This window comes from Barbus barbus (genome assembly GCF_936440315.1).
Source record: "Barbus barbus genome assembly, chromosome: 10".
In the NCBI taxonomy this organism is placed as follows: Eukaryota; Metazoa; Chordata; class Actinopteri; order Cypriniformes; family Cyprinidae; genus Barbus; species Barbus barbus.
Window position 1 is genome coordinate 1,562,619 of NC_136738.1, and position 27,207 is coordinate 1,589,825.

The window sequence follows — 27,207 nt, forward strand, 5'->3', positions numbered from 1 at the left end:
TGCCAAAAATCATTAGGATATTAAGTAAAGATCATGTTCCATGAAGATATTTAGTAAATTTCTTACTGTAAATATATCAAAACTTAATTTTTGATTAGTAATATGCATTGCTAAGAACTTCATTTGAACAACTTTAAAAGGTGATTTTCTCAATATTTCGATTTTTTTGCACCCTCAGATTCCAGATTTTCAAATAGTTGTATCTCAGACAAATATTGTCCGATCATAAACCATACATCAATGGAAATATTATTTATTCAGCTCTCAGATGTATAAATGTCAATTCTGAAAAACGGACCCTTATGACTGGTTTTGTGGTTCAGGGTCACAAATGTGTTCTAAATGGCATTTCATGTTGATTTTAAATCTGTTTACACAATACATGTCAATTTTAACAGAAATTATTTAAATGATCATACCCTCTTAAGTTCACTTTGGCCAGCACAGCAAGCTTTGTGACAACAGAGACCAAGTTGCTGGTATTGTTGAACTGATTTGAGCTGAAAGCAGAAGGGTATTAGCCATTACCAATAGGTGGTGCTGTTGTCGTTTCAAAAACATTGCATTAAATTACAGACAAAACTTGATAAAAGCAGGATGTTCTCACAGAGACAAAAAAAAAAAAAGAACAAAAAAATAGTTCCCTGTAATTAACACACAAAAAAAAAAAACCACTGGCAGTCAGCAGGAAACTGTAGCGTTAGAAGCAAGTGCTGTCTGAAGTTTTACTGATTTAAATAAATAAAGCCAGGAAGTGAAAATATATGTTTAGAGCGTCTTTGCTTTGCATTTGTTCTAATGGCCTCCTTGGGTTACTAATAGCCCACCAAACTCATTATAATTAACATTGCACAAGCAAATCTATCAGCTATATTACTGTAATAGCACGCATTAATTAACATACCTCTGTATCTGCAAGTCAAACTTGACTTCTGTATCGTGTTCAGACAGCTGGTGCACGCTGAAGCGCAATCCTGCTATTATCTACACAAACAACGCAATTTTACCGAAAAATATTAAATGAAGTAGCTCATTTATGGTACAATCAGCAACATAAAAAAAAAATAAAAAATAGGTGGAACTTTTGGTACGAATAAATATGCAGACACTTTAGTGCGGAGAGTCTGTTGGTCACCTTAGTTCCTCCTTTCATTGGGTTCCCAAGATCACAAACCACCACTCTGGTCTGATTCTCTTTCTTGAAGGCACAGGACAGTCTAGACAGTGTCTGAGATACAGAAATAACATATGGACCTTCAATCAATTCTAAATGATGTCACAGCACAGCATAGAAATATTATTGATAAATCAAAGTATTTTTGACTTGTCCCAAAATTTGTAAAAACACTAAATGGTCTTAATGAGGCAATGCAGTTATTTTAAGGTGTCTATGATACAGTGTAATTATATATTTGTGACCCTGGAGCACAAAAGCAGTCTTAAGTCGCTGGGGTATATTTGTAGCAATAGACAAAAATACATTGTATGGGTCAAAATTATAGATTTTTCTTTTATGCCAAAAATCATTAGGATGTTAAGTAAAGATCATGTTCCATGAAGATATTTTGTAAATTTCCTACAGCAGATATATCAAAACTTAATTTTTGTTTAGTAATATGCATTGCTAAGAACTTCATTTGAACAACTTTAAAGGCGATTTTCTCAATATTTTGATTTTTTTGCTCCCTCAGATTCCAGATTTTCAAATAGTTGGCCAAATATTTTCCTATCATAAACCATACATCAATGGAAAGATTATTTATATAAGCTTTCAAATGATGTATAAATCTCAATTTCGAAAAATTGACACTTAAGACTGGTTTTGTGGTCCAGGGTCACATTTAAGTACTGAGTAATGTTAGTTAACTACATGCACTTACTATATGGTTAGGGTTTGACTTAGCATTGCATGCTACATGCATGTAATTATGTATAATTTGTAGTTATTATAATAGTAAGTAACTTGTAACAAGGTCACCGTAAAATAAAGAGTTACCGGCAATGTGTTCCAAAACCTTTGAAAGCAATGTGCAGCTTGTATTTTTATTTTTAGATGTTTATAAATCTTCCTTTAGGTGATCTGACTACTATCCAAACAAAGCTTGTGTTTGCAAATGGAGCAACAAGTTACCAGCACAATGTCACAGATATTGTCCATAGAGTTGAATTGTTATTAAACCTGGAACATCTGTTAAATCAGCTCTTTTAATAAAACATGAATTGTGTCGTTACAGGAGATCACAGTAGGGAGGACAGTGCACTTTATGAGGTGTAGGAGGGTCACTGCTCACCTCACTGTTACGCACGACCCCAATGAAATCTGCCTGAGACGGTAGGGTGACGGTAAGGTCGGCCTCATATGCCCCCTCTCCTCCATTCTCTGCTGTGACCTCTAAGGTCAGGGGGTTATCGTCACCTATGTAGATCTCTTTCTGGTCACTAGAGCACAGAACAACATCAAAAGCACCAAGTTAATCTCCAGCTCCACACCTCCAGAAAATGCAATGGAATTTAAGGCTAAATGAAGCAATGACTCACCTCATAACAGACAGTTTCAAGTCTGGCTTGCAAATATTGTCTTCGCCACAATCCAGGAGTATGTGGGCCTGGAAATTCAAAGGATTATAGGAAAATAAAGCGAGTTTGTATTTTTATCCAGTGCTTTTTAATGTTAATTGTTCATGTAAATCAACAAGTCTTTGGTTAGTAGAAGATTTGATCAGCTTCTGCACAATGTAATGTCTCGTTCAAGGTTCCTACACTTTACGACCAATTAATTCATATCGTTTTTCAGTCATAATGAGAATGTTTTTTTTTTTTTAAATAATTCAAAAATTAATTATTTGGACCAATTTTCAAATTGGCTCCACCAATTCCTTGAAAAGACTCAAAAGGTTTCTCACAATGAAAAATATTTTAGAACACTGCATAAAAAAAGATATTTTGTAAATTTCCTACCGTAAATAAATCAAAACTTCATTTTTGATTAGCAATATTCATTGCTAAGAACTTAATTTGAACAACTTTAAAACAAGATTTTCTCAGTATTTAGATTTTTTTGCATCCTCAGAATCCAGATTTTCATATAGTTGTATCTCAGCTAAATATCGTCCTATCCTAACAAACCATACATCAATGGACAGATTATTTATTCAGCTTTCAGATGATGCATAAATCTCAATTTTGAAAAATTGACCCTTAAGACTGGTTTTGTGGTCCAGGGTCAAATAGTAGGATTTTAATTATTTCCATGGCTTTTCTAAATATAGAAAACATTTAAAAATTCCCTGCTACTTTTAGTTTGTCCATGTGAAAAGATTTTAACTCAACCGTGTCAGCCATGTACGCAGTATAAACCACGTTCATCTATTCCATCATCATCCTTTCCTACAGACGCTGAGATCTTCCCAGAATACATGAAAGATGCAACTCAGCCCATGACAGCCCCACCCAATGAGCAAACAGTGCTCTTTCACTACCGCTCAAAAGTCTGAGGTCAGGAAGATTTTTCTTTGAAAGAAATGTATACTCATCTATTAATTTGGTGTATTAAAATGATCATAAATATCAGTAAAGACTAGATTTTATGATTCAAATGATTTCTGAAGGATCATGTGACACTGGAGTAATGATGCTGAGAATTTAGCTTTGCCATCACAGGAATAAATTACATTTCAAAACATATTAAAATAGAAAACACTTATTTTGATTTGTAATAACATTACACAAGATACTGTTATTTCCTGTATTTTCAAAATCACACAAATGCAGCACAGGTGAACATAAGAGAATTAATAAATAAAAAATCTTAAAGACCCCAAACTTTTGGAAAGCAGTGTATATGCAGTGCCCCAGTAACCAGAGGTCTAGTGTGGGAGACAGCTGTACCTGCTTGGTGATATTTGTAGGTGTAGACTGGTCAAGGATGGGCAACAGGCCGGTCTTATCTGCTGCTGCTTTGTAATTCAATCTGTACTCCATAAAAGCAGAAATGGGTGTGATCTTATCCCTGAATTCGGAGTCATCCTGTTAAGAGAGAGAGAGGTAGAAAGTGGCTGGAGAGAGAAATGGGGCCTCTGGTTCAATGAGCTCAAGGCTGGAGAATTTCAGTCCAGCTTACAAGCTCTACAACATGCTCTTTTATGTCCAGGATAGAGAGCTTTGGCTTTCCAGGTCAAATCCTTCTTTAGCTCTGTAACGCTATTGTTCCTTTTTGAAAACAAAATAACGGTATATTCCAGTGCCAAACATCTGGGCTATCTGCCACTACAGCTTTATGCACAGAGCAAACACATATTTGATGACAAAGGCATGAGCACTTCTTCAGTTGGCCAAGTAAAGCACAACTACACTAAACTTTTCACAGCCCAGTACTGGCATGATCAGCAGAAGTGAACGAGTCACATAAGGATTCTGTGTGTTCCTGTATCTCAACTGGTAGAGCATTATATCAGGAACACCTACACTGTAAAAAAAAGGTTTAAGGCAACCAGCTTCCGCAGATTTGTGAGTTTTCTCAACTTATTTTTGTAGGAGACTTTTGAGTTCTCTCAACCTTTTGTTGTAAACTTAAAACAAGTTGAAAAAACTCAAAAATCTGCTGAAGCTGGTTGCCTTAAACTTTTAAGTTAGTGCAACTTTTTTTTTTTTATACAATGTAGGTCACCGGTTTGAGTTCCTCTAAAACATATACCTTGCAAGCACTGCAAAATGCTTTGGATAAAAACATGTGTCGAATGCATAAACGTGAATGGATTTGCTCACTATTAAATAAGCCTGAAGCTCCTCACAGGCCGGTCCCTGGCTGTTGGAGACACTCATGTTCTTTGAATAATGAGACATCTTGTTATGGAGGAACAGCACCCGTTTGATGGCTCCCTTGTGTTTGAGACGGTCCAGGGTCAGATCCACTTGGAAATCTGTGAAAGAAAGGCCACATTTTCTTCTCAATTTAGTGCTTTGTGTTTCTCTACTTTATAACTGAGAAGGAAAGAGGGAGCTATTTACATTCTTCACATCACAAGAGTTTCTCCTTTAAAAAAAAGAGGCAATTTAAAGAAAACGAGCAAAAGAAATATAATCTGCAAATGAAACAAGCAGTCAAACCTTGAAACACAGTGATAGCCCTGAATCTCTGTAAGCATTTAGCTGCTTCAAAGCTCTGGTTCAGTCTGTCTGGAGTAACCTGGGTTTAACAGTCTTGCTCAAAAGACACAATGGTTATGGAGTTTCAGTATGGAGCTTTTAGTTAGAAGCACAGATATATAAACACAGCTGCACTTAAAGGTGACACTTGACTTTGAGAATATACTTCAAGGACATTCTCCTTACAGGAACAGTCCACTCATGCCCTTACAAACCTGTATGACTTACTTTCTTTTGCGTAACACAAGAGGATATAAAAGAGACCAGGTAATACTGGACCTTCATGACACACAATTGCATGACAAACACTGAGACATTTCCCAGAATCTCTTCTTTTATGTTCTACAGAACAAAGAAAGCCATAGAGGTTTGGAGAGACATGAGGATGAGTAAATATCACCGACACATTAACAACAGTTCTTCAGTATTCTGATACTTTCTCTGCCTAGTCATAGCGAGGCAAACACATAGGACAGAACTAGTGTTTACATCTATTATACTATATTTAACTCGACAGCAATCCCACATCCTTTGAATAAGCACAGAAAAGTGCTGATACTCATTTCAAATACAAAGAGGGGTTTACATAGATGTCATAAATGCAAAGTTACAAAAATTACGCGTTTAAAGAAATATTTCAAATTTAAAGAAATGTTCACTTTTTTGGCTAAACTGACTACTTTGCAATGTTTTCAAGTATTTTATGCTCACCGAGGTTACATTTATTTTATGAAAAATACATTAAAACTAATGCTGTAAAATATTTATAATTCAAAATAACTGTTTTCCATACATATTTGGATATATTTTTTCTTCAGTGTCACGTGATCCTTGAGAAATCATTCTAATATGTTGATTTGCTACTCAAGAAACATTTGCTACTCATTAACTTGTAAACAGAAATAAATGCAAATTTAACTTTTCAACAGCAGTATATTCATACCTACTACATGTCCTACTCAAAACAAAACAACTGAACTGATACGGTTTATGTGTTTCAGCTGTAAGCGGCAGATCCATTTATGACGGGCCTTGCACCATACACACATCCGCACCTTAAGCTTGCATAACGGTAGGCATTAGCTCAACCAGAGCATAGGAGAACTTCAAAGCGCACAGAGAAATAATGAATTGGCATCATGGTCTGTGGTCTATGAACAGTGGGCTGTGGGTCTGGTAGCCATTACACCCCAGACTGTGAAGGCTTTGTGAGCGCCGGACGCTGGGCTTTTAACGGCTCTGCACCGTACGTCCGGCTCCAAACACACTGATGCCCGACACGTTGAGCTCTAGTTTCCCCCCGCAGCAGTGCTCATAACACACACCGCAACAGCAGGACTCCGTTTACAGCCACCTTGTGCTCCTACTACCTGCAATAATAGGTTACATTGCCCTGAATATTATACATTTGCATATATATAGAAACAAGTACTTACGAAGAGATGATGGCGCTCCCTTGCCATTTGCCTTCAGACAGTATTTCACAATAAAGCTAAGGGAAAAAATGGAGTAGGATTACCATTATTTTCATGATATTCTCAAAACATAATAGTCAAGAAAAGCATCTTAAAGATATTACTGATGATAAACTATATGTACGCTCATTTCTGCTTAAAGGGGCCATGACATGAGAAATCAAATTTGCCTTGATCTTTTGGCATATAAGAGGTCTCTGTACCATTAAAACATCCTGCACGTTTCATATCTTAAAATCATGAGGATTTTGTTTTGTAATCGAGACACAGTGTCATGGAGAGTTCACAAAGACACATTTGTTGAAAGACGAAGCTGTACTTGATCTGACTGCAGCTGCATCACAAACCGTAAGTAAATTATTTTATAATGCTTTGTCTGGAAATGACCGTTTTATTTCGATCATGTTGTCCAAACACTCGCATGCAATAGTGAGGGGGTGTTGATACTGTTTCCTATGCAATGGCGCTAGCCAATCAAAACAGTGGCTGATTACTGGGAAGCCTTAAAGGACACGCCCCTTAAAACAGGTCGTTTTAGACAGAGGGTCAGAATGAGGGTTGAAAATAATCATTTTTCCACACATTTATGCTTTTTTTGTGCAAAAAACTTTGCATTATTAACATTATAAGTAAACCTCGAGGAACATATTAAAATAATAAAAAAATCCATGCCATGAACTTCCTTTAAGAAATCAGTTCTTTAAACAGTTTCTAAACAAGAGCATATTCATGCAGGGCGATGCTTCTGTTACTGTATTCTTGCACAACTGTGGTTTTAACAGAAGCAGAATCTTACAAGAATAACGAACCTCAAAAAAAAAGAGAAATAAAAGTCGAGGGATATTAGGGATATTCACAATATATTTGATATGATTTTACTGGTGATACAAGAGGCAACAAAGTGATTATTGTAATGATTTTAATGCACTTCTTATTTGGCAATTACATTTCCATCATTACATGAAACAAATTGCACCATGTATGTTTGGTTGAAACTGATGAAGAAACCCTGACTCACCAGGAAACTGTGGTGGTTGTACCAGGCAGGGTGCAGCTCTTGTCTTCAGGGTTTAGGATCTGTGGGCTGATATCCAGTGTGGTGTTCACACTGATGACCGGACGAGCCCTAATAACACAACACAAGCAGGTTTCATCAGTCTACCAATTCAGACAGGTTCATTGCACTGTAAAATGGTAGACAATCACAGAAAAATCATGAAAACACTAATTTAGTTTTACATCATTTTAGTGTAGTTTTTGACTCCCTGACCCTTTGTATTTAACAGCCTATTTTTGCTGTTGCACCTTCGGGACTTAATTAAATGATCTCTGTTATGATTGATTATCCTCATTGCACATGCGATATGCCTAATTCACACATCCATTAATGAGTACCCAACCAGAGCTGTAGAATACTAAAGTAGTACTGATATTAATATGTGGGTGGTAATTTTACTATGTTCACGTTCGTGACAACAATACTGTGTGGGATCCTGAATCGCCTATTTTTGCAGCTTAGTATCCATTAAAAGCAGGGTAAGCTATTTTTCAAAAACGTTTTAGAAAACTGAGTCGGGACCGAGTACCAAAACAAAGTTGTAGCCAATCAGCAGTAAGGGGCGTGTCTACTCATGACACGGAGGAGAGAGCATTCAGTGAACAGCCGAGCCGAGTGACAGAAAGATAGAGATGGCGGATTAAAAAAAAAAAAAAAAAAAAAAAAAAAAAAAAGGAAAACGTCTGTGGAACGATAAGGCAAGAAGTAGGACCCGTGTAAATATCGGATCAGCTTTCCAGCGCTGGAGAGAACTCAAGGAGAGGAAGGCCTGAGATCGGACGCCGAGGTTGCTTCCCGATAGGTGAGTAACATCGGGTCTACACCGGACGCGTCGCGCCGCAACAGCTAAAGCCTGCCTACACTGGACGCGTGTATTTCAGGCAAGAATGTAGTCGTTTAAAACTCAAATCTGCGGTTTATTTATAAAAACAGCGCCTATTTGAAAATGTGCTTCGCCGATTTCGGAGCAGTGACCACCGGGCGCTCAGTGCTCATGTATCCCGAAGAGAGGAGCATAACCTCGGCTAGTCCTTCTGACATTTGCCGCTGGCTCTGATGTCTCTGTAGTGGATAAACATAAGATATCATTTGTTTTGGGTAAATCTAACAGGTAATCTTTGGTCTTTATTGTATTGTTCTATTAATATGTTAAAATGAAAATGAAAACAGGCAATGTTTGATATAATATTTCGTTTCATTGTATGTACGTTCCCTGAACTACATTTCTGCGGCTATTAATGTTTAAATGAAAACGAAAAGAGGCAGTGGTGTTTGATATATTTCGTATGTAAATACAATGAGGAAGATTGCAGCAGCCGAGGTGAGCTGACTGACGTCATCAAGTACGCTGCTCTTTGCAGAATGCACTTGCATTGATCCGTCCGTTGGAGTTCACACTCCTGAGTCCAACTCGTGAAGTCCGAACTACAGAGGATGCAAGTCTGAAATTTGCAGACTTGGTATTGAGAAACACGCACAGACCTAACGTTAAGTCACCAGACTATTTGCCTAATCTTCTCTGTAGTTTAGACCGCGATGGAAACGCAGACAGCAACAGGTCTGGGGGAAAAAAAGTTCCTGGGACAAATTGTTCCAGGTATTTCCGTGGAAAAGCAGCTTATGTTTCACAGAACTAATCGTTGCCTGGGTTGCGTAGGCTACGTATATATGGGGCGGATCCATCAAAATAGGATGACCCTTTCGGGGTAGGAGCGTGTTTGTTTTGGTGATTTCAAATATCAACATTGGCTTCCAGAAATCGCTTACCCTGCCTTTAATGGACTAGACTCTAGCAGATGGACTGGGAAGGGAGTTTCACACTGAATGACTAAACTTTTGATCACTGTTTTTTAACACTCATAGCTTATTGTGCAATAATGACGAGCTGACTGTATATTATGACTCACACAGTATGTGTAATACAATGTAAATCTAAGCCTGGTGGTCTTTCATGAACAAAAATAGATGATGGCAAATGTTTCAGTGATTTTCTTTTAATACAGGCTGTAACTGCTTTCACTACTTGCACATAAAGCAAATTAAATACTGCTGAATTAAATGAGACCACCTTTAATAGCTTACCCGGCCCTGATCATAAAAGTCAATCAAACGCATGTGTGAGTTCAAAGTGAAGCATAAGCATTCTGTACCTGTACAGAACAGCTTTGTCAGCGCCAAACACCCCAACAATCAGGTCTATAAGAGGAGAGAGTGTGAGAGAAAAAGAACGAGTGGCAATAGAACAGAAAGAGAGAGGAAGTAGCTTTGAATTTAAGTGACTGTAATCGGTTAATTGCAAAAGATGTGAATGTGTAAAAAAGGACTGATTGCTGAAATCTAACCAGGGTATCCATTCTGATCGACATCTGTGCCTCCATTCATGGCGTAACCAAAGCTAGAAGGCATGGAAGCAGATGCCCATGTTCCTTCCAGAACTTGAGAGGGCACAGGATTGGGCCCTGTGGGACGCCCGTTATGAATGTACACCAGGCCACGGTGGAACTGCCCACCATATGGGGCAGCTATGGCCACATCTGAGAAAAAACAAAGGAATTAAAATTAAAATTATTTTAAGTCGTGGTTATTGAGTAACTGCCATGGGCAGTACTGTGTTTTTGCTTGTACAGCCTTTGCACAAAAACCTCATGAGTCATGATTACTGTTGCACAATGAGGCAAGAAAGACAGTGACAACAGCATCAGACCATGACCACAAATGACTAAATATGTACTGTATATTTGTCACTGTTGCAAGCTAGGTTGGGTCCTGAAAGAACAGTGCAGAAATACAGAAAACATTCTGAAGAAAGACAAAATAGTACCATTATATCCATCCATGTTGAGGTCTCCCAGGCTGCAGATGGAGCTTCCATATCGAGCATAGATCTCAGAACCAGTGAGTTTGATAACATTGTTGAAAGTGAAGCCACCTTTGCCTAGGTAGACATAGACCTGACCCACCTCCCTCAGCTTCCCATCTGAGCCACGGTCCATGAACAGAGGAGCCCCCACCAACAAATCCATCTTCCTGAAGGGGGAAATAAAAGGTTTATTCGAACTGAAAAGATCAGCATGTGTTGTGTTTGGGATTTTGCAGAGTTACACTTATCAACCGGCAATAAACCAGCTGGAAGATTCTGCTAAATAAATGCCAAACTTCGAAAGAGATAGTAATGAATGCACAGAACTATAAAAGATAAGCTGATGAAAACTGCCTCGTAATAAAAACAGTGCCTTTCGGAACAAAAATGGTGAACATGTTCAGGCAGAGAGCAACTTGTGGGTAAACGAAGGGAACTTTATCTTCACTGTTGCACAATGTTCAGATCTCAGCTCATTTTTTTTAAACAATGCCAGTGAATGCTCTCAAAACATTGCTGTGCATATATTTAGGCTAGGTTTACTTGGCCAAGAGTCTTAAAAATGAATTGCTAACATAAATATAATTTAAAGCAGTGGTTCTCAACTGGCTTCTAAAAAACATTAAATTAAAATACCCAAGATGGTTTGCGTGAATGCAGCTCACATGCCCTGTAGTCATTCAATCACATTCATACAGTAGGTCCAACCAACAAAATGCTTTGGATGTCTTTGGAGGGTGGAAAAAGCCCCCAAAGCAGTCATTTACTTCAACAAGAAAATACTTGAACATATGATACGAGTCAGTGCTAGGAAAGTGAACAAGAATGTTTTGTTCACTTAAAAGATTCATTCATAAGCAGTGATTCATTCATGAGCCACTAACACAGAAAGGTTTCTAATAGTGATTCTGACCTTAACAGACAAACCACCTGATTCTGGACAGCAGCAGATTGGCCTGATGTTGCTGGCAGAAGATCAGTCTCGCAGCAGCAACAACATCATACTCCACGTTAGAAAGGCAGTGTAACGCTGTGTAATGTGCTTAGTTGTGCATAAATAATCAAAATGTATGTTAAGTGGCTCTGTGTAATTTTGGGGGCAAATTCCATTCATTCCAATAGGAATCCATGCAGATTTCACTCATGTTCAAGTCGGTCACACAAATTCGCTGTGGGGACCAATAGAAAGCTTCTTGGTTTGAAATAGACTTCTGTGTGAACAGAGCCTCATACTGTACACCAAAAAAAAAAAAAAAAAAAAATCTAAATTAGAAGCTCAAGACTGCAATAAAGCTCAAAACTATTGGTTTCCAGAGCATTGTTATGTGGTTAATGTAATGCAAAAAAAATAAAAATACATATTTTATTCAAATTATTATTATATTTTAGAGAGATTAATTTCTAATGTCTTATTATATTTAGTATATCTTTATGCATTCAGACAGAAGGCAGGATATTATATATTTTGCTTGCCCTTAAGGGATTGTTCACCCAACACAAAGATATTTTGAAAAATATTTTTTTGAAAAACAGAGAAACAATATAATTGGAACGATTTTTTCCAGCTGATGAATGATAAAAACATTGACAGCCAATCAGAATCCATCCTGCTATAACGAGCTCGAGAATTTAAAGCGGCAGATGCGCGTGGGCTTAGAATAAACAGACGATATCGTTCGCTGGTGTGGACGCTAATATCGTTATCGTTCTTGGCGTGAACGGGGCTTAAGTCTGTAAGCTTGATTTCCTGAAGGCCAGTATAAAAGAGTGAGCTGCTTTAGATCAACAAATACTGATTTTAGAACGCTTTGAACATAATATTGACCTGCAATCCATCGGGCCGCGAGGTTGTGGCTAGAAGGGATACAGCTACACCCGGAAGGGACACAATTTTAATTCGCTACTTGTGTTCTTCACTGTCCATTTTTTCCTGCCTATCCAATCCGGTGAGATTTTGGTTCAAAGGACTTTGCCACAACATAGGCTGATTAGTTCAGTAGTTATCCTCTTTACTTTCCATTTAATTTATTTTTCTTTCACTTTCTTCCTGTCAATCCGAAAAGATTTTGCATCACTTCTGGTCGTAGATGTATCCCCTCTAGCCAGAACCAGGCCGTGCTCTGCCATTTGTAAACCACTGATTTAAAATAAGTTATCCATTAGTGCATGAACGCACATTCTTAAAGGAAAAGATTGTCAAAAATTCACAAGACAAATCATCAACCTACACTGAGGAAAAACATGTGAGTGTAAAGCATTACTTACCTGTCATTATTGATGTCAACAGCTGCTACAGAATGACCGAAGTAAGCAGCCATCTAAGATGGACAGAAAGACAAAAAAATAAAAAAACTTAGACATGATGACTTGACTGGAGCTTTAGACTAATCACTGTTTTTAAGACAAACAAAAACAGTAAAAATGTAAAATACTGGTCTACATAATACTTATTGGACATAACATTCAAATCAACCAACATCATGCCAACGATAATACTGCTGCTACTACTACTGCTATTAATAATGTGTGATCCTGGAGCACCAAAGCAGTCTTAAGTCGCTGGGGTATATTTGTAGCAAAAACCAAAAATACATTGTATGGGTCAAAATTATTGATTTTTCTTTTATGCCAAAAATCATTAGGATATTAAGTAAAGATCATGTTCCATGAAGATATTTAGTGAATTTCCTACCATAAATATATCAAAACTTAATTTTTGATTGGTAATATGCATTGCTAAGAACTTCATTTGAACAACTTTAAAGGAGATTTTCTCAATATTTCACCCTCAGATTCAAATAGTTGTATCTCGGCCAAATATCGTCCTATCATAACAAACCAAACATCAATGGAAAGATTATTTATTCAGCTTTCAGATGATGTCGAAATCTCAATTTCGTAAAAGTTACACTTATGACTGGTTTGTTTTGTAATCTGGTGTTTATAATCACTGGTATTGGTGGTGCACCCTACAGCATATCCACGTAGATTCAGTTTTTGAGCTTATTGAGATCTCTGTTAAGCTCATGTTGACTTAAGCTCGATTAACTGTTGATGAATCATCACTGCAGCAATCACAATCAGCCAAAAACACCTCTTTTCCCTTCTTGCTCTCGTGTGTTGGCAACACTGCTGTCAATAGCTTCCAGATGTGCGAGTGAATTTAGGACATGAACTTGACGCTCGTAAACGAATGTTGAACATAACTGTGCCGTGACCACAAGCACGGGCATGTCATGTGACCTGCAGGCTGCCCACAGGCAAGACTGCTCATATATGCTTTTATCCTGTCATTTACCACACATCACAATGTCTAACAAACACTTTTGTAATGCTCACCTGTGTGCCTGTGAAATTATACACAGACTCCATGTTCCTCCCATTAAAAATATTGACCTAACAAGACAAAACCAGAGAGATTCATACAAGCTGTTTCAAGCAGAGCTGCATTATAGGTTCTCATCAGATTCCTGACCAAAAATAGCATAATACTCACATAACCGAGAGCCTTCTCCCCTCTAGGAACTCCAGTGACATAATCTAGAGAGGCAGGAAGAATTAGAAATGAGTCGGACACAACAGTGCTTTCATTCAGCAGAGTTTCTTGATCTCAAAGTAGAGAAAAATCTGATTTAAGCAATTCCCATAATGCACTACTTTAGCTTGCAATACTACGGAGCTGGTATTTAGAGCGGGTCAGTAAAGACCAGCTAAATTTGTGGTTGTGGGGTACTTAAAAGTACACGACCGTTCAAAACATTTTTTGTTTTTGAAAAAATGTGCATTTATTTGTAAAAAAAAAAAAAAAAAAAAAACGGTAAAAATGTGAAATATTATTAGCATTTAAAATAACAATTTCTATTTGAATGCATTTTAAAATGCAATTTATTCCTGTAATGTAAAGCTGATTTTTTTAAATCAGCCATTACTCCAGTTTTCAGTGTCACATGATCCTTCAGCAATCATTCAAATATGCTAATCTGGTGCTCAAGAAAAATCTATTATAATTATCAGTGTTGTGCTGCTTAATAATTTCTGAAAACTATATATTTAGACTTTTTTTTCAGGATTCTTTGCTGAACAGAAAGTTCAAAAGAGCAGTATTTATTCGAAATAGTGATCTTTTGTAACATTATTAATGTCTTACCATCATTATCGACTTTGATTTAATGTGCCCTTACCAAATAAAATAATTAATTTCTTTAAAACAATATTTAACAGATCCCATCCATTTATAATTTCCAAAATATCAACCATAAAGCATAAATGATTAAAAATCTTACCCTCTTCACCATCATCGTTAAAATCACCAACGGCCACAGAGTAACCTACGAGCGAAACAAATGACGACATTCAAACTCAAAACACCTAAACATTCATTACATATGTAACCCAATATTACAGATTTCCAGATAACAGTGCACCACCACAAAACAAAATTATAACTTTAATAAACACCAAAACAAAAGACTCAAACAGACTTACCCAAATAACTGTCATCATACTGAGCTGCAGCTGACTTGGTTGATAACTGGTTACCGTAAGGAGTAAAAAAATCCTTATTGTATCTGTTGATGACCTCCGTGATGTCATCTGAGATCAGCTGACCTAGTTAGGAAAGCACAAATATGAAACACACACATGACGTGAAGTGTGCAGGTAATAGAGATTTCTTCAGCCTGCATGCAATATTCAGCAGACCACAGATATGTAGGTGTCAATATATGCAGACATGTGCATGTTAAAAACATGCTTAACAAAAAGTAGTCTAAACAGTCACGTCCTCAGTCATGTGATGTTACAATATGTACATGCATGTTGTGATGCTACTAACTTCCGTAGTGTAACAGGCGCTCAATCTAATTTCTTTCAATGGCTACGTTTCTTCCGGTTGTTCATTTAAATGCATCACTAAATATCAGTTATACATTTTCTGGAAATAAAAAAAAATGATTCGAGTAATCAGTAAAGTTCCCAGACATTTTTTCACCTTTTTGTAGAAAAATAACTCATGAGGCTTATGTAGGAATTCATAAACAAATGTAAACAACAACAAAAAATACTTATTTCAAGTCTATACAAGGTTAGCTTAGGTCACTGTCATACATTTCTGAAAGCATTTTACTCTTAGCATGTTGTATAATTATTATACCACCAGCAAAGAGAGGCGGTTAGCAGTAAAACGAGTTCCTTCATATTTACTGCTAAATAATTTTATTTTAATTTTGAAATAATTTATGATTACTTCAAAATTACTGAGTAATCAGCACAATTCCCAAACGTGCCCCACATCTGTAGCCTTTTTCTAGCAAAATAATAATTTCGTTAATGAGACATAATGATGATAACGCAGGAATTCATTCGCAAAACACATAAGAAGTTCAAGTCTAACCAAGCTTACTATCAATCGCATTTCTGAAAGCATTTTACTCTCAGCAGGGTGTATAATTATCATACCACCAGGAAAAAGAGAGACTCAGCAGAACAGTTTTCACCTATTAGAAAGCTTTTAAAAGGAACCTTTAAAATGATCACTGCAGGTCATGAAATTCATGAAAGATGTGTTCGAGATTAAATGCCTTTTCTGGGCACGCTTCCTACCATGACCCACCCTATGAGGTCATAACAGAGCTGAGATCGGGTAAACAGCCTTCTCAACAACAACTTCCAATGAAACCGCAGGCGCATCTTCACGGAAGGAGACCGCATATCACTCTGGATTATTTACTGACTCAAAAACACAGCTCCCTCTCCTCCGAGCAGCATTTCTCTGACAGGCGCAGACCAAAGACACATTTTTAAACATGCATTGCCATTGTTTTGCCGGTGTTGTCTGAATGCTATATCTGAAGACACAGCAGACATTCTCCTGACAGAGCGCATTGTTGTGTCCCTTTTCTCCATTGTTCAATGTCAAATTCACAGAGGGATAATGAAATAAATCAGTTTACCTTGCCAATAAAAGCTTCCTGGTCCTCCAATAACAACCCGATTCTTCTGAAGGAGACATAAAAACATGTTTTGGTACAAGTTTGGGCAAGAATAACACACACAGCAATGTCAAAGCAGCTATATACGAATCCAAGACTAGATATGTCCCATTTTAATGTCCACGCCAAATTAAATTTACGAAAGTGATTTTATATACATAAAAAAACATATATTAAATGCAAATGTCTACATGTTTCAAATACATTTTATGAAAATAAAAAAATATGGGTGAAATAATTTTCCATTGTTATTCAGCATTAAAGATATAATTATGTAAATAATCAACATACTTATTCTGACCTTATTAAAATATATAAAAGACAAAGTGATCATACTGAATGTTATTATTTTAGATTAAAATCTAAAATATAATTTGAATTTTTTTAAAAAATCTAAAATATAATATATTATATTTTAGATGATTAAAATGATTATATTTTAGATGACCTAGTGGTTTGTCGGATGGTTGAAAGAACTGGTAAAGTTACATTAAATTAGTTTTTGGGGGCTGCATTGTGATCTTTTAATGATTCTTGTTATAAATATGCCAAAAATTGTTTAGTTTATAAACTACTGTTGACATTGTATCTAAGAATCTAAATAACTAAAACTATTTCATTATTAATGTTGCAAAGAAAGAGTACACCCAAAAACATTTCATTAAAAAACAACAATGATATAATGGGGTTTGATACGAGTTGTTTCTATATTTTGTTATAATGTAATTTTTAAAATTCTGATGTGTTGAAAATCAAGTGTCCTAAACATTTTTAGAGTTAAAGTTCATATAAAATGTAACAAATAAATATATAAAGAAGCAGATTTGTGTTAATTTAATACCTTTACAAAGTCAGCACTGAAACCTGCTTGACAAAATCCTTGTCCCTCAGGTGAGTTTGAGGCTGGTGGAAAAATATATTCAGTCATTCATATATTCACAACAAGCAGAAATCGTTTTAAGGAAGTCTCAAAATGAAGGAAAGGTTAGAAAAAGGAAGGCAAACTTCAGACAGAGGAACTGTCATAACCACATGCAGCCTGGCACATTGTCTGGTGAGAACTTATTAACACACATGTCTTAAAACCATGAGTGATAACTAGATGATACACAACTATGATATTCCATTAATCTTACTAAAGACATTTCTGAAGGAGGCTGTGAGATATGCCCTAATAAGGCCATGAGCATCCTGTGAGGTGAAGAGCGGTGATCAAGTACATACTAGAGCGGCACGGTGAATATTCCACGATGTTATTGCCTTTCTTCAAGAAACACGTCCCAACAGGCTCTCTCTCTGATAATCCATATGTGCTCCACTGGTAGAGAGGAGCACACGCCTGAAAGAAAAAAACAAGAGATGTGCAAATAAATACAAGAGTAGTAATCATGTTCTTTCTGTAAATCAGATCAAACCTAGTTCTTCCAAACAGCATGTTGGAAACTATCTGCTTAATTTAAATCTTATTTATTTTTAGTGTCACATCAACACTGATCACAGTACTTTGAATTAAAAGAGGCAACAGCTTCTTACAATATTGCAATAAAGACTACATAATTCCAATTTTACAAATATGACCCTGGAGCACAAAAGCAGTCTTAAGTCGCTGGGGTATATTTGTAGCAATAGCCAAAAATACATTGTATGGGTCAAAATTATAGATTTTATTTGATGCCAAAAATCATTAGGATATTAAGTAAAGATCATGTTCCATGAAGATATTTAGTAAATTTCTTACTGTAAATATATCAAAACTTAATTTTTGATTAGTAATATGCATTGCTAAGAACTTCATTTGGACAACTTTAAAGGTGATTTTCGCAATATTTAGATTTTTTTAGCACCCTCAGATTCCAGATTTTCAAATAGTTGCATCTCAGCCAAATATTGTCCTATCCTAAACCATACATCAATGGAAAGATTATTTATTCAGCTTCAGATGATATATAAATCCCAACTTCCAAAAATGGACAATTAAGAGTTTTGTGGTCCAGGGTCACAGCTTTCTGGTGCATATAAAACTGTTTTGCAAATAAAATATTTTTACTGTCCATAAAATAAAAATGTTATCCGTTGCAGCAGTTTTTTCCTTTTTGAGCTCTGTACAGTCTTATTTTCAGAGCGATTATCACAGCCTCCACAGACAGACTCACCAGAATATGGTCCCCAGAGGAACGCACAGTGGCCCCAAACCATTGATTTGACTTAAACTCCATTTGCTGTCCATTGGAATTCTTCTTGTCATCTGTGATAGAAAACGGAACCGGAAAAGGAGGAGATGGAGGGAGGAACGGAAATATAAGTTAGGTCAGTTAATTAGAATCATCAGACTGTCATCACACATACACCCAAAACACACACACACCCAAAACACACACACACACACACAAAAAGATATTCCCTCCCTGCGGCTGGTTCATCTCAGCCACAGTCTCAGCCTCCGGACGCCCCAGCTGTTCATCTGTCTGCGCTACAGAGCTGGGAATTTCCCAGTGTTTCTCATGGTCAACAGAGTCATACAGCCGGTCAACAACACCCAGGCTTTACTAGAATTAAGCACTTAATTATTGCCAAACATCACAAAAGGGGAGTTGATGGTACAGCGGCTCAACGGAAACAGAGTTGTATAACCATGCTGTAAAAGCTCAGCAGGACTGTTGTTCCATACACAGTGTTTTCCATCTCATACTTCTGACATTTTTCTCTAATCTAGACTTTTCCAGCTCCTCAAACAGCACAGAGAACACTATTGTAGAGCCACGTCACTCACAGTAAAAACATGTCAGGACACAGTTATGCTTTAGCACTTCCTTAACAGAGGAATGTTTAAGTTTCTTTCTTGCAAAAGTGATTGCTAAGAAACAAATATAAACATTACTCTACTGCAATAAGTGCACTGAAAGAAAACAAGAAAAAAACAACTAAAAATCTAAAATATCTTGAAGGTCAGTGGAAAATATCATGTCCAGACACAAAGTGTTCACACAAAAATGATAACAGATATAGCTTGGCAATCCACTAATTGTACTATTATAAGTAGTAATTAAAAATAACATATTAGCTCAGAGAAAAGGTCAAATAACTGAAGTACTAGTGAAATACTGAAGCTACAGCAATTTGACATTAACAACTGTTTCCATTTGGTTTGGTATTTCATTTAAATCAATCAATAAATAGCAATACTATTTATTTACTGAAGCTATTTTTTCATTAACAACTGCACTGAAAAATGATTTTTCAAAGTCTAAATTCCATTTGGTTGGATATTTAGCATAAATATATATTTTTTTTTTCACAAAATATATTACATTATTATATACTTCAAACTTGTCTACCTACTCCACCATGGGTGCACAGCGCTTTAAATCTACACTATACTTGGTTCTTTTTCCAAGAATTTCTTTAAGGGTGAAAAGGACACAAAGAGGAGTAGTTGAGTCGTTGGTGAGAACTCGAAGCATACGGAGATAATCCAACTGAAGACCTTTTTGTTTGTCTGGTAGTTCCTCTTCTAGCAATCCAGCTTGGCTGGCAGGGTAAATCAGGCCAGACTAGTATATAACCGTCATTGAATGCCAATGAGATCTGGCACAAAAAACTGGTGTCTATATTCACCTCAGCTCAGAGCAATGTAAGGCTGAACAAAGTCCTGTTAGTGTGAAGACTGTGTACATCTGCAAACTAGTTAGTAGGCCAGCAACATACATTTTGTGAATGGTAAAACCCTTCTCTGTTGGAGGTCACTGCCAAGCTTGTGACTTCAAAACATTCTGCAACAACAATCTTACAATCCTAGATGAGCCTTGAAATGATCCCAAACTCCCTCGCCTGTTATTTTTCCCCCACCTATTGAAAATATTTAGAGCAAAGCTGATATATAAATCATTAAAAAGCCACAGGCTACCTAGAAGGTCCTTTAATAAATCTGACAAACCCAGCCACTAGCATGCAATGTGAATCAATACAGACAGAAAAAGCTTTGAATAACAGCATGTTGGAGCAAAGACTGCACTATGACGGCTGGAAACTGCATCTTACCAGAGCTGTCAAACTCAATCTGGGTGCATGAGCCACTTTTGTGCCAGGGACAGCTGAAGACAGCGCCCCTCTCAGTGACTGTTGATGGGGTTTGATCAGATGTGTTTGCCCGGGGTGCGCCGACCAGTATATTTAACCTGGAAGCACAGGGGAATGGGTTTTAATGCTTTTGTTAAACACAAACACAATAATATTATATATACCAAGGAAATCTGTCTTTTAATTACATAATACTGAATAATTGCATTATACACTAAATATTATGTATTACTATTAAAATCTATATATAAATATTTAAGAAACTATAGTCCTTACTGTGATGAAAATTGTTGTTAGTAATGTAACTATTTATATATATATATATATATATATATATACACACAGAACACAAACATATATTATTCAAATAAAAACTTTTATTTTGTATGTGATTAATCGTGATTGACAGCACTAATATATATATATATATGAACAACAGGAAATACATTAAACATTATTAAAGAACTGCAGTGGGTTAATGAATTGATGTAAACCTAATCATTAATTAAATAATTATTTTTAAATTAAAATGAATTATTTAAAAATAAACCAAATCAAACTGAAATAATGTATTAGTCACCATTATCCGACTTATATTGACTTATATATGGTAAAATTTCTATAAAATTACAATAAATCCTATATATGATAAATCAGTTTAACATATATTGAATAAAATACTAAATATATATCATGTATACATAGCTTTCGCATAACACACAAAAAAAATACACAAATTAAAAAAAAAGCTTGCGTTGGCTCCAACTTCCCCAAAGTGTAAAATCAACCTTTTCACAACAGAATGATCTCCCAGTTTTTCAACATTGTGTTAATAAATATATATTTTCTCATCATACATATTTAAAAAGAATCATGCCTCTTTCTCCAAAAGAGTGCTGCAGACTCCTATAATATCCAAACCAGCTCACTATTTAACTTCATTTACTCACTGTTTGTTTTCAGCATCGAAGAAAGCCACAGAGAACCCGAAGTAACTTCCTGGAGGTCCAGAGAAAACCGTGGGTTTGCTAATGTCCAGATTAAAGGAAAGGGCTTGTTGAGAGTAGAGAAGAGCCACTAGAGCCCAAACCCAGCAGCAGATGAGATGTTTGGCCATGTTTGATCTGGATCAGCAGCTCTCCATAACAACACGACTGTTCCGCGGAGATGCCCGTTACATTACTGCAGGCCGCATCCGTTTCCAGACAGAACTGAAACATAGAAGCAAACGTCTAAAAGTAGGACACAGGACTGATGTCCCATGTACCGGAAGTGACAATAGACCCGCCCACAGAAACGTCACGAGACAGCGGACTGAGCCTGCGTGCCAAAGTGCATACTATCCACCCTATTTGCCCTAAATTAGTAAATTACTAATATCACATAGAATTTAGGATGGATAGTATGGGACACAGGGTGAGACTGGTCCACAGTTTAAATGCCGTTAAATGATTGTGATTCCAGGCAAGAGGAATTCATTGTTTTATTAAAGTTTTTGATTTATGTAGAAACTGCGCCACCTTGTGTTACGAATTTGATCTGTATTTAGTTCAACAAAGGCTAGTCTATTTACACTCTTAAAAGAGCTATTTATACTGTTGCAGCTCTGCACTTCAGTATTGTATTACATTATAAAACAGTATGCAGTAATAACGTATTGAGTGTAAACTATAAATTTAATTCAAATTAGGATGCCACCTTATTGGTGCATAAAGCCATCCCTACACCTACCCATACTTTATTTTCAACTTTTTGGCTATTTCCTTAATTTTTATTGAAACTAAATGCCTTTACGATGTGATGAGATTTGAAAAAGAACAATAAGAAGATCGGCAAAAGGGGATTCGAACTCGGGTCGATCGCATCAAAACGACCACAGCACGCGCTTTATCAGCTGCGCTCTTGGAACTAAGCATTCATATCCGGTTTTTATTATGTTGATTGTCCCAATCACATGTTTGTGGACAGAGTTAGTGTAGCTTCTGCCAACAAGGCAGGCTATTTGTACTAAGTGTAAATAGACACTCCAATAAACAAACGTGGATTTATTTACACTAAAATTTCAAGTAATTTCATACCTGTAATAGAAATCTTAATTTTTATTATTATTATAAAAAAAGTAATATTATTATTATTTAAAACAAAAATAACAGTTGCCAACAAAAGCTCCTTTATCTACAAGGTCCAGATAGCGGTGACTATTACAAACGCTGTTCAGAGCTGGAGGAAATGTTGTTCATATAAGGGCTTGTCAGTGATTCATGACGTTAAACACACTGGTGAAGTACACCTCCAAGAATGCAGTCTGTAAACCCCCCTGGGATCCCTCATAGATTCTGCATCAAGACATTGGGTGATTTTTATGTCCATTTGGCTTGTCTTACAAGTAAAGAGGCTTGCTTTTGACTCTTAACATATCGTTAATTCTAATACATATGGAACAAGTGGTGTTTAGTAAATGGCTTGAAAAGATTGTTTCCTGAGGAAATAAAAGGCACCAGTTACAAATTGGAACATAAACGACATTCTCACTCTCGAGGGAACAAAGTCACTTTTGTTTTAGAGCTGACCAGTCATGCATGTGGTCAAAGGGGCTTTTGGGACCATGTGATGCATGGCAGAGTAGCAGAATAATAATGTTTGCCTGGTGCACATCAAGATTAGACTTACTGTACAACGGACGTTCTTCAATTTGAATGATTTTATCATTTTCCAATAAGGTGTTCTGACTTTTTAGGGCTTACTAGATCAAGCAAATGACAAAATGCCATATAGAGCAAATGTTATAGCTTTAAAAGCCTTCAAACAGAAAAGTCATGATCTAATTTAACAGAAAGCTGTGTCTACATCATTGTCTGTATTTTCAGAAGCACACTACCATTTTTTTAAAGAAGTCTCACCAAGTACAGTAAAAACAGTAATATTATGAAACACTGTTATAGTTTAAATAATTTTAATAGATTTAATACATTATATAAAATGCATAATTTATTTCAGTGACGGAAAGCTGAATTTTCAGCAGCCACTACTCCAGTCTTCTAATATGCTGAATTCTAATATAATATTCTAATATGCTGAATTGTAATATAATATTCTAATATGCTGAATTCTAATATGCTGAATTCTAATATAATATTCTAATATGCTGAATTCTAATATAATATTCTAATATGCTGAATTCTAATATGCTGAATTCTAATATGCTGAATTCTAATATAATATTCTAATATGCTGAATTCTAATATAATATTCTAATATGCTTAATTGTTGTTTGATAAACATTTTTAAAATGATTATCAATTTTTTGTGGTAATTTATTTCAAATAGTAATATTTTGTAACACTGAATTTCTTTACATTTGATCAATTTAATGAGTCCATGCTGAATAAAAGCATTAATTTCTCTAACCAAAAAAACGTAACGCTAGTGTATCTTTGTTTTTCACTGCAGGACTGTCACAGGATTACATAATCCAAATCCACAGGGATATTATCATACAAGAAACATGATTTCTTTATAGGCTACTCTAATTACCAAAAAAGAACTAACAGAAAGCCAACTGGTTGTAATGATTTGTTTTTATGCAATAGGAGGTTGTATCCTTCAAATGTTTGTTTTTATCAGTCTTTTGGCCACTGACAACAGAAGGATGCTGGGTTTAAAACCAATGCAAATGGAGGAGAGTCTATAGGAACTACGGTCCGTTGCCAGCCAGCTGGTCATTATATTGGGGTTGCTTCTGCAATAATGACCGGATGACTGTACACCTAATAAATAAATACATCTAAATTAAAATACAGAGTGATGAAATTGTATAATCTTACATGTGTGTTGTCTTAAAGCTTCTGCAAAGAAGAAAAAAAAGAGTCCACTACAACATACAACACAATGGATGGCATTATTGACCAATCAGATTAAAGTATTCTAGTATATATTTGTGTTATGGCCAGCCTTGACTATGAGATCAATTTAGTTTGAGTTGTTGATGTGAGGCTGTCTGGTACGGTTGCATTGATAGGACGTTCTGACTCTGCTTAACCATTTTTAGGTGAATATGTCGGAGGTCTTTAACAACAAAATCTGGAGGAAAAAAAAATCATGGCTGGGCCTTTTGTAGAGATCTGCTTGCTCTTGAAAAATGTCCTTTTCACAATCACACTCAAGCTTTGAAACACATTTTAATTTTTTACTATACTAAAGTTGATAAACAATGAAAAATGATGGTAGAATATGAAGTATTACTATAACTTATTCTTTCATAATTTGCTCAGTATATGGGAAATGGTCCAGAGTTGTGAAAAATCCCTCTTTATATTTGATTTAGCTTCAGTGACAAAGAGAAGTAAGACTCTCAATACCTGTGTGTATTAAAAACTGTTTCCGTCCAGCAGCTGGAGCTGTGTGTCAAAAAAAACGATCTACCAAAGAAAGGAAAAGCCTTCCCAAACAAACAAACAAAAATCTCTATACATCCTGTATCCCCAGTTTTTTTATTTCTTAAATCTGAGACAGATTACAAAGCCTTAGGTGATGGCGAAGGTAGAAAATCCTCAGGTCAACAGCCTTTTAAAAAACCATGGAGAAAATGTCTGTCTATATTTAAAATTATTTTTATATATAACAAGAGCATGCGTTATTTCAAATTCCAAAAATGTTCTGGGATTCTTTTGTGGAAACCTAATGTTTCTGTAAGCGATTTATATCTATTTGTGTGAACGAGGCAGGGGTGGTCATGCTTTCTCATGCAGATCTTAGGAAATGCCAGGGCTCTGACCATGTCAGCCGTCTCTCAAGCAATTAGTGGAGCAGTGCTATGCTAAGAATGTTTATGATCTGTTGCTAAACATCTGGACCGATTTGTCTGATGCATGGTACATTATATAAATATATGATTTCAGATTAAACAATGATTGCTTTGAGGTGGCATGAGCTTACCTCTGAATTAAGGAAGGGAAATGTTCACATCTATAAGAACCTCCAAACACCACATAACACAATGTTTCATTTCAATTAGACTTTTATTTCAATACCACTTTGTCTTATATGAACCCACTATCAATTAAGAGCAATAATTAGACATCACTCAAAATCTGTATCTGAAATCTTTTTATTTACAATTCCTTATTGTGTGTAGTGGGATGTGCTAGCTTCACATTTACTCACCGTTTATTCACCGTTTGGAAAAGGAGACTAGAGTGTGGAAATGAAACATCTTTGTGATTTGTGGGTACAACATCTCCACTTTCTCACGTATATCATCGGCCTGCTTATCGTCATCGTTAACGAGAACTCAAACACTTCCTTTCCACTGACCTGCAGGACATGAAGGCTAGAGGGTCATTTAATACAACAGACAACAACATTAAAGTCTTGAAGATCCAGGACCCAGTAAAACAGCAGCAACCACAGGATCTGAGAGCACAAGCTTTACTGCCACCTTCTGGTCAAACCACAGCATCGCCGCCAAAATACCCAATTCATTCAATCATTTTTCAAATATATTTTTTTAATCAGGCAAACAGAGGATGAATATATATCAGTGTCATGATTCTCACTCACCCCAAGCGTTCTGCCAGCTTTCTTCTTCTCCATGCCCTGCTCCTGCTTTAGTCAGTTTCTCCTGCCTTTTCCTTTTCTTCCAGGCCAAGAATGTTTCCAGAGTAATTCTCTATCAAATCCTCCAGTGATTCTTCTTTAGAACAAAGCCCACAGGAATAAAATCCATCAGTATTTGTGGAATACAGTAGCATCAAGGAAATACCTATTTGCTGATTTACATTTCATTTCAAATGAAAGAAAAATAGCCAAATGGCATTATTGATGAAGATCAATATACAGTGTCGTTCAAAAGTTTGGGATCAATAAGATTTTTACTTATTTTTTTAAAGAAGCCTCTGCTGCTCATCAAGACTGCATTCATTTGATCAAAAATGTAGTAGAAATACAGTGATGAAATATTATTACAACTTAAAAAGATTTATATTTATCAATGTTGAAAATAGTTGTGCTGCTTCATATTTTTTTCAGAATTCTTTGATGAATAAAAGTTAGAATGAACAGCATTTACTTAAAATATTTAAACAGAAATCTTTTCCAGCAATACAAGTCTTTACTTTGATCACTTTTTTTTATCAGTTTAACACATCCTTGTTGAATAAATGTAAATTTATTTTGTTTGTTTAAAAAAAATAAAACAGTGGCCCCAAAATTTTGAACAGTAGTGTATATCGTCATAAAATATATCTATTTTGAATAAATGCTGTTCTTCTTAATTGAACCAACAGTGGTTTTACTCTTGCTCTAAAAAAACATCAGTGAATTTATATTTTGCAGTGTTTTTCTTCTATATTTGCAGTATTGAAATTAAAATGAAGTTTAAAACTGTTGTGATTCGTTGACAAAGTCTTCAACATTTTCATCAGTATTTTGGTTAACGAATAAAAGCACATTCTAAAGACACAGGACTGATGTAATCTCGGGTAGAGCCACGGGAAAAATGTCACGAATGCCATCAGTTCTCCCCAGCGTGACTTGGGCAGGAGTGAACTGGTATATCTTTTAAAATGTCATAAAACCATTGTGATTCCAGGCAAATGTAATTAA

The 27,207-nt window shown here is 36.0% G+C and overlaps 1 protein-coding gene across 2 annotated transcripts in view; it reads right to left on the reverse strand.

Annotated features, from left to right (window-relative positions):
- Nucleotides 1-21,884, reverse strand: part of LOC306876434 (integrin alpha-V-like) — a 28,641-nt gene extending 6,757 nt beyond the window's left edge. The window contains exons 1-23 of one of the 2 annotated variants that reach the window (XM_079427589.1): nucleotides 21,555-21,884; nucleotides 20,566-20,702; nucleotides 18,681-18,772; nucleotides 17,752-17,866; nucleotides 17,369-17,430; nucleotides 16,489-16,534; nucleotides 15,023-15,145; nucleotides 14,821-14,865; nucleotides 14,034-14,077; nucleotides 13,877-13,933; nucleotides 12,803-12,855; nucleotides 10,499-10,704; nucleotides 10,020-10,211; nucleotides 9,828-9,873; nucleotides 7,639-7,746; nucleotides 6,582-6,637; nucleotides 4,765-4,919; nucleotides 3,889-4,026; nucleotides 2,539-2,606; nucleotides 2,292-2,439; nucleotides 1,136-1,228; nucleotides 905-984; nucleotides 420-500 (exon numbers count right to left, since the gene is read on the reverse strand). In XM_079427589.1, the coding sequence (XP_079283715.1) occupies nucleotides 420-500; nucleotides 905-984; nucleotides 1,136-1,228; nucleotides 2,292-2,439; nucleotides 2,539-2,606; nucleotides 3,889-4,026; nucleotides 4,765-4,919; nucleotides 6,582-6,637; nucleotides 7,639-7,746; nucleotides 9,828-9,873; nucleotides 10,020-10,211; nucleotides 10,499-10,704; nucleotides 12,803-12,855; nucleotides 13,877-13,933; nucleotides 14,034-14,077; nucleotides 14,821-14,865; nucleotides 15,023-15,145; nucleotides 16,489-16,534; nucleotides 17,369-17,430; nucleotides 17,752-17,866; nucleotides 18,681-18,772; nucleotides 20,566-20,702; nucleotides 21,555-21,721 (2,312 nt within the window). In that variant the 5' untranslated portion in view covers nucleotides 21,722-21,884. The remainder of the gene's footprint in view (nucleotides 1-419; nucleotides 501-904; nucleotides 985-1,135; nucleotides 1,229-2,291; nucleotides 2,440-2,538; nucleotides 2,607-3,888; nucleotides 4,027-4,764; nucleotides 4,920-6,581; nucleotides 6,638-7,638; nucleotides 7,747-9,827; nucleotides 9,874-10,019; nucleotides 10,212-10,498; nucleotides 10,705-12,802; nucleotides 12,856-13,876; nucleotides 13,934-14,033; nucleotides 14,078-14,820; nucleotides 14,866-15,022; nucleotides 15,146-16,488; nucleotides 16,535-17,368; nucleotides 17,431-17,751; nucleotides 17,867-18,680; nucleotides 18,773-20,565; nucleotides 20,703-21,554) is intronic. The other variant, XM_079427590.1, reaches the window with a different exon arrangement.
- Nucleotides 21,885-27,207: the final 5,323 nt, after the last annotated feature.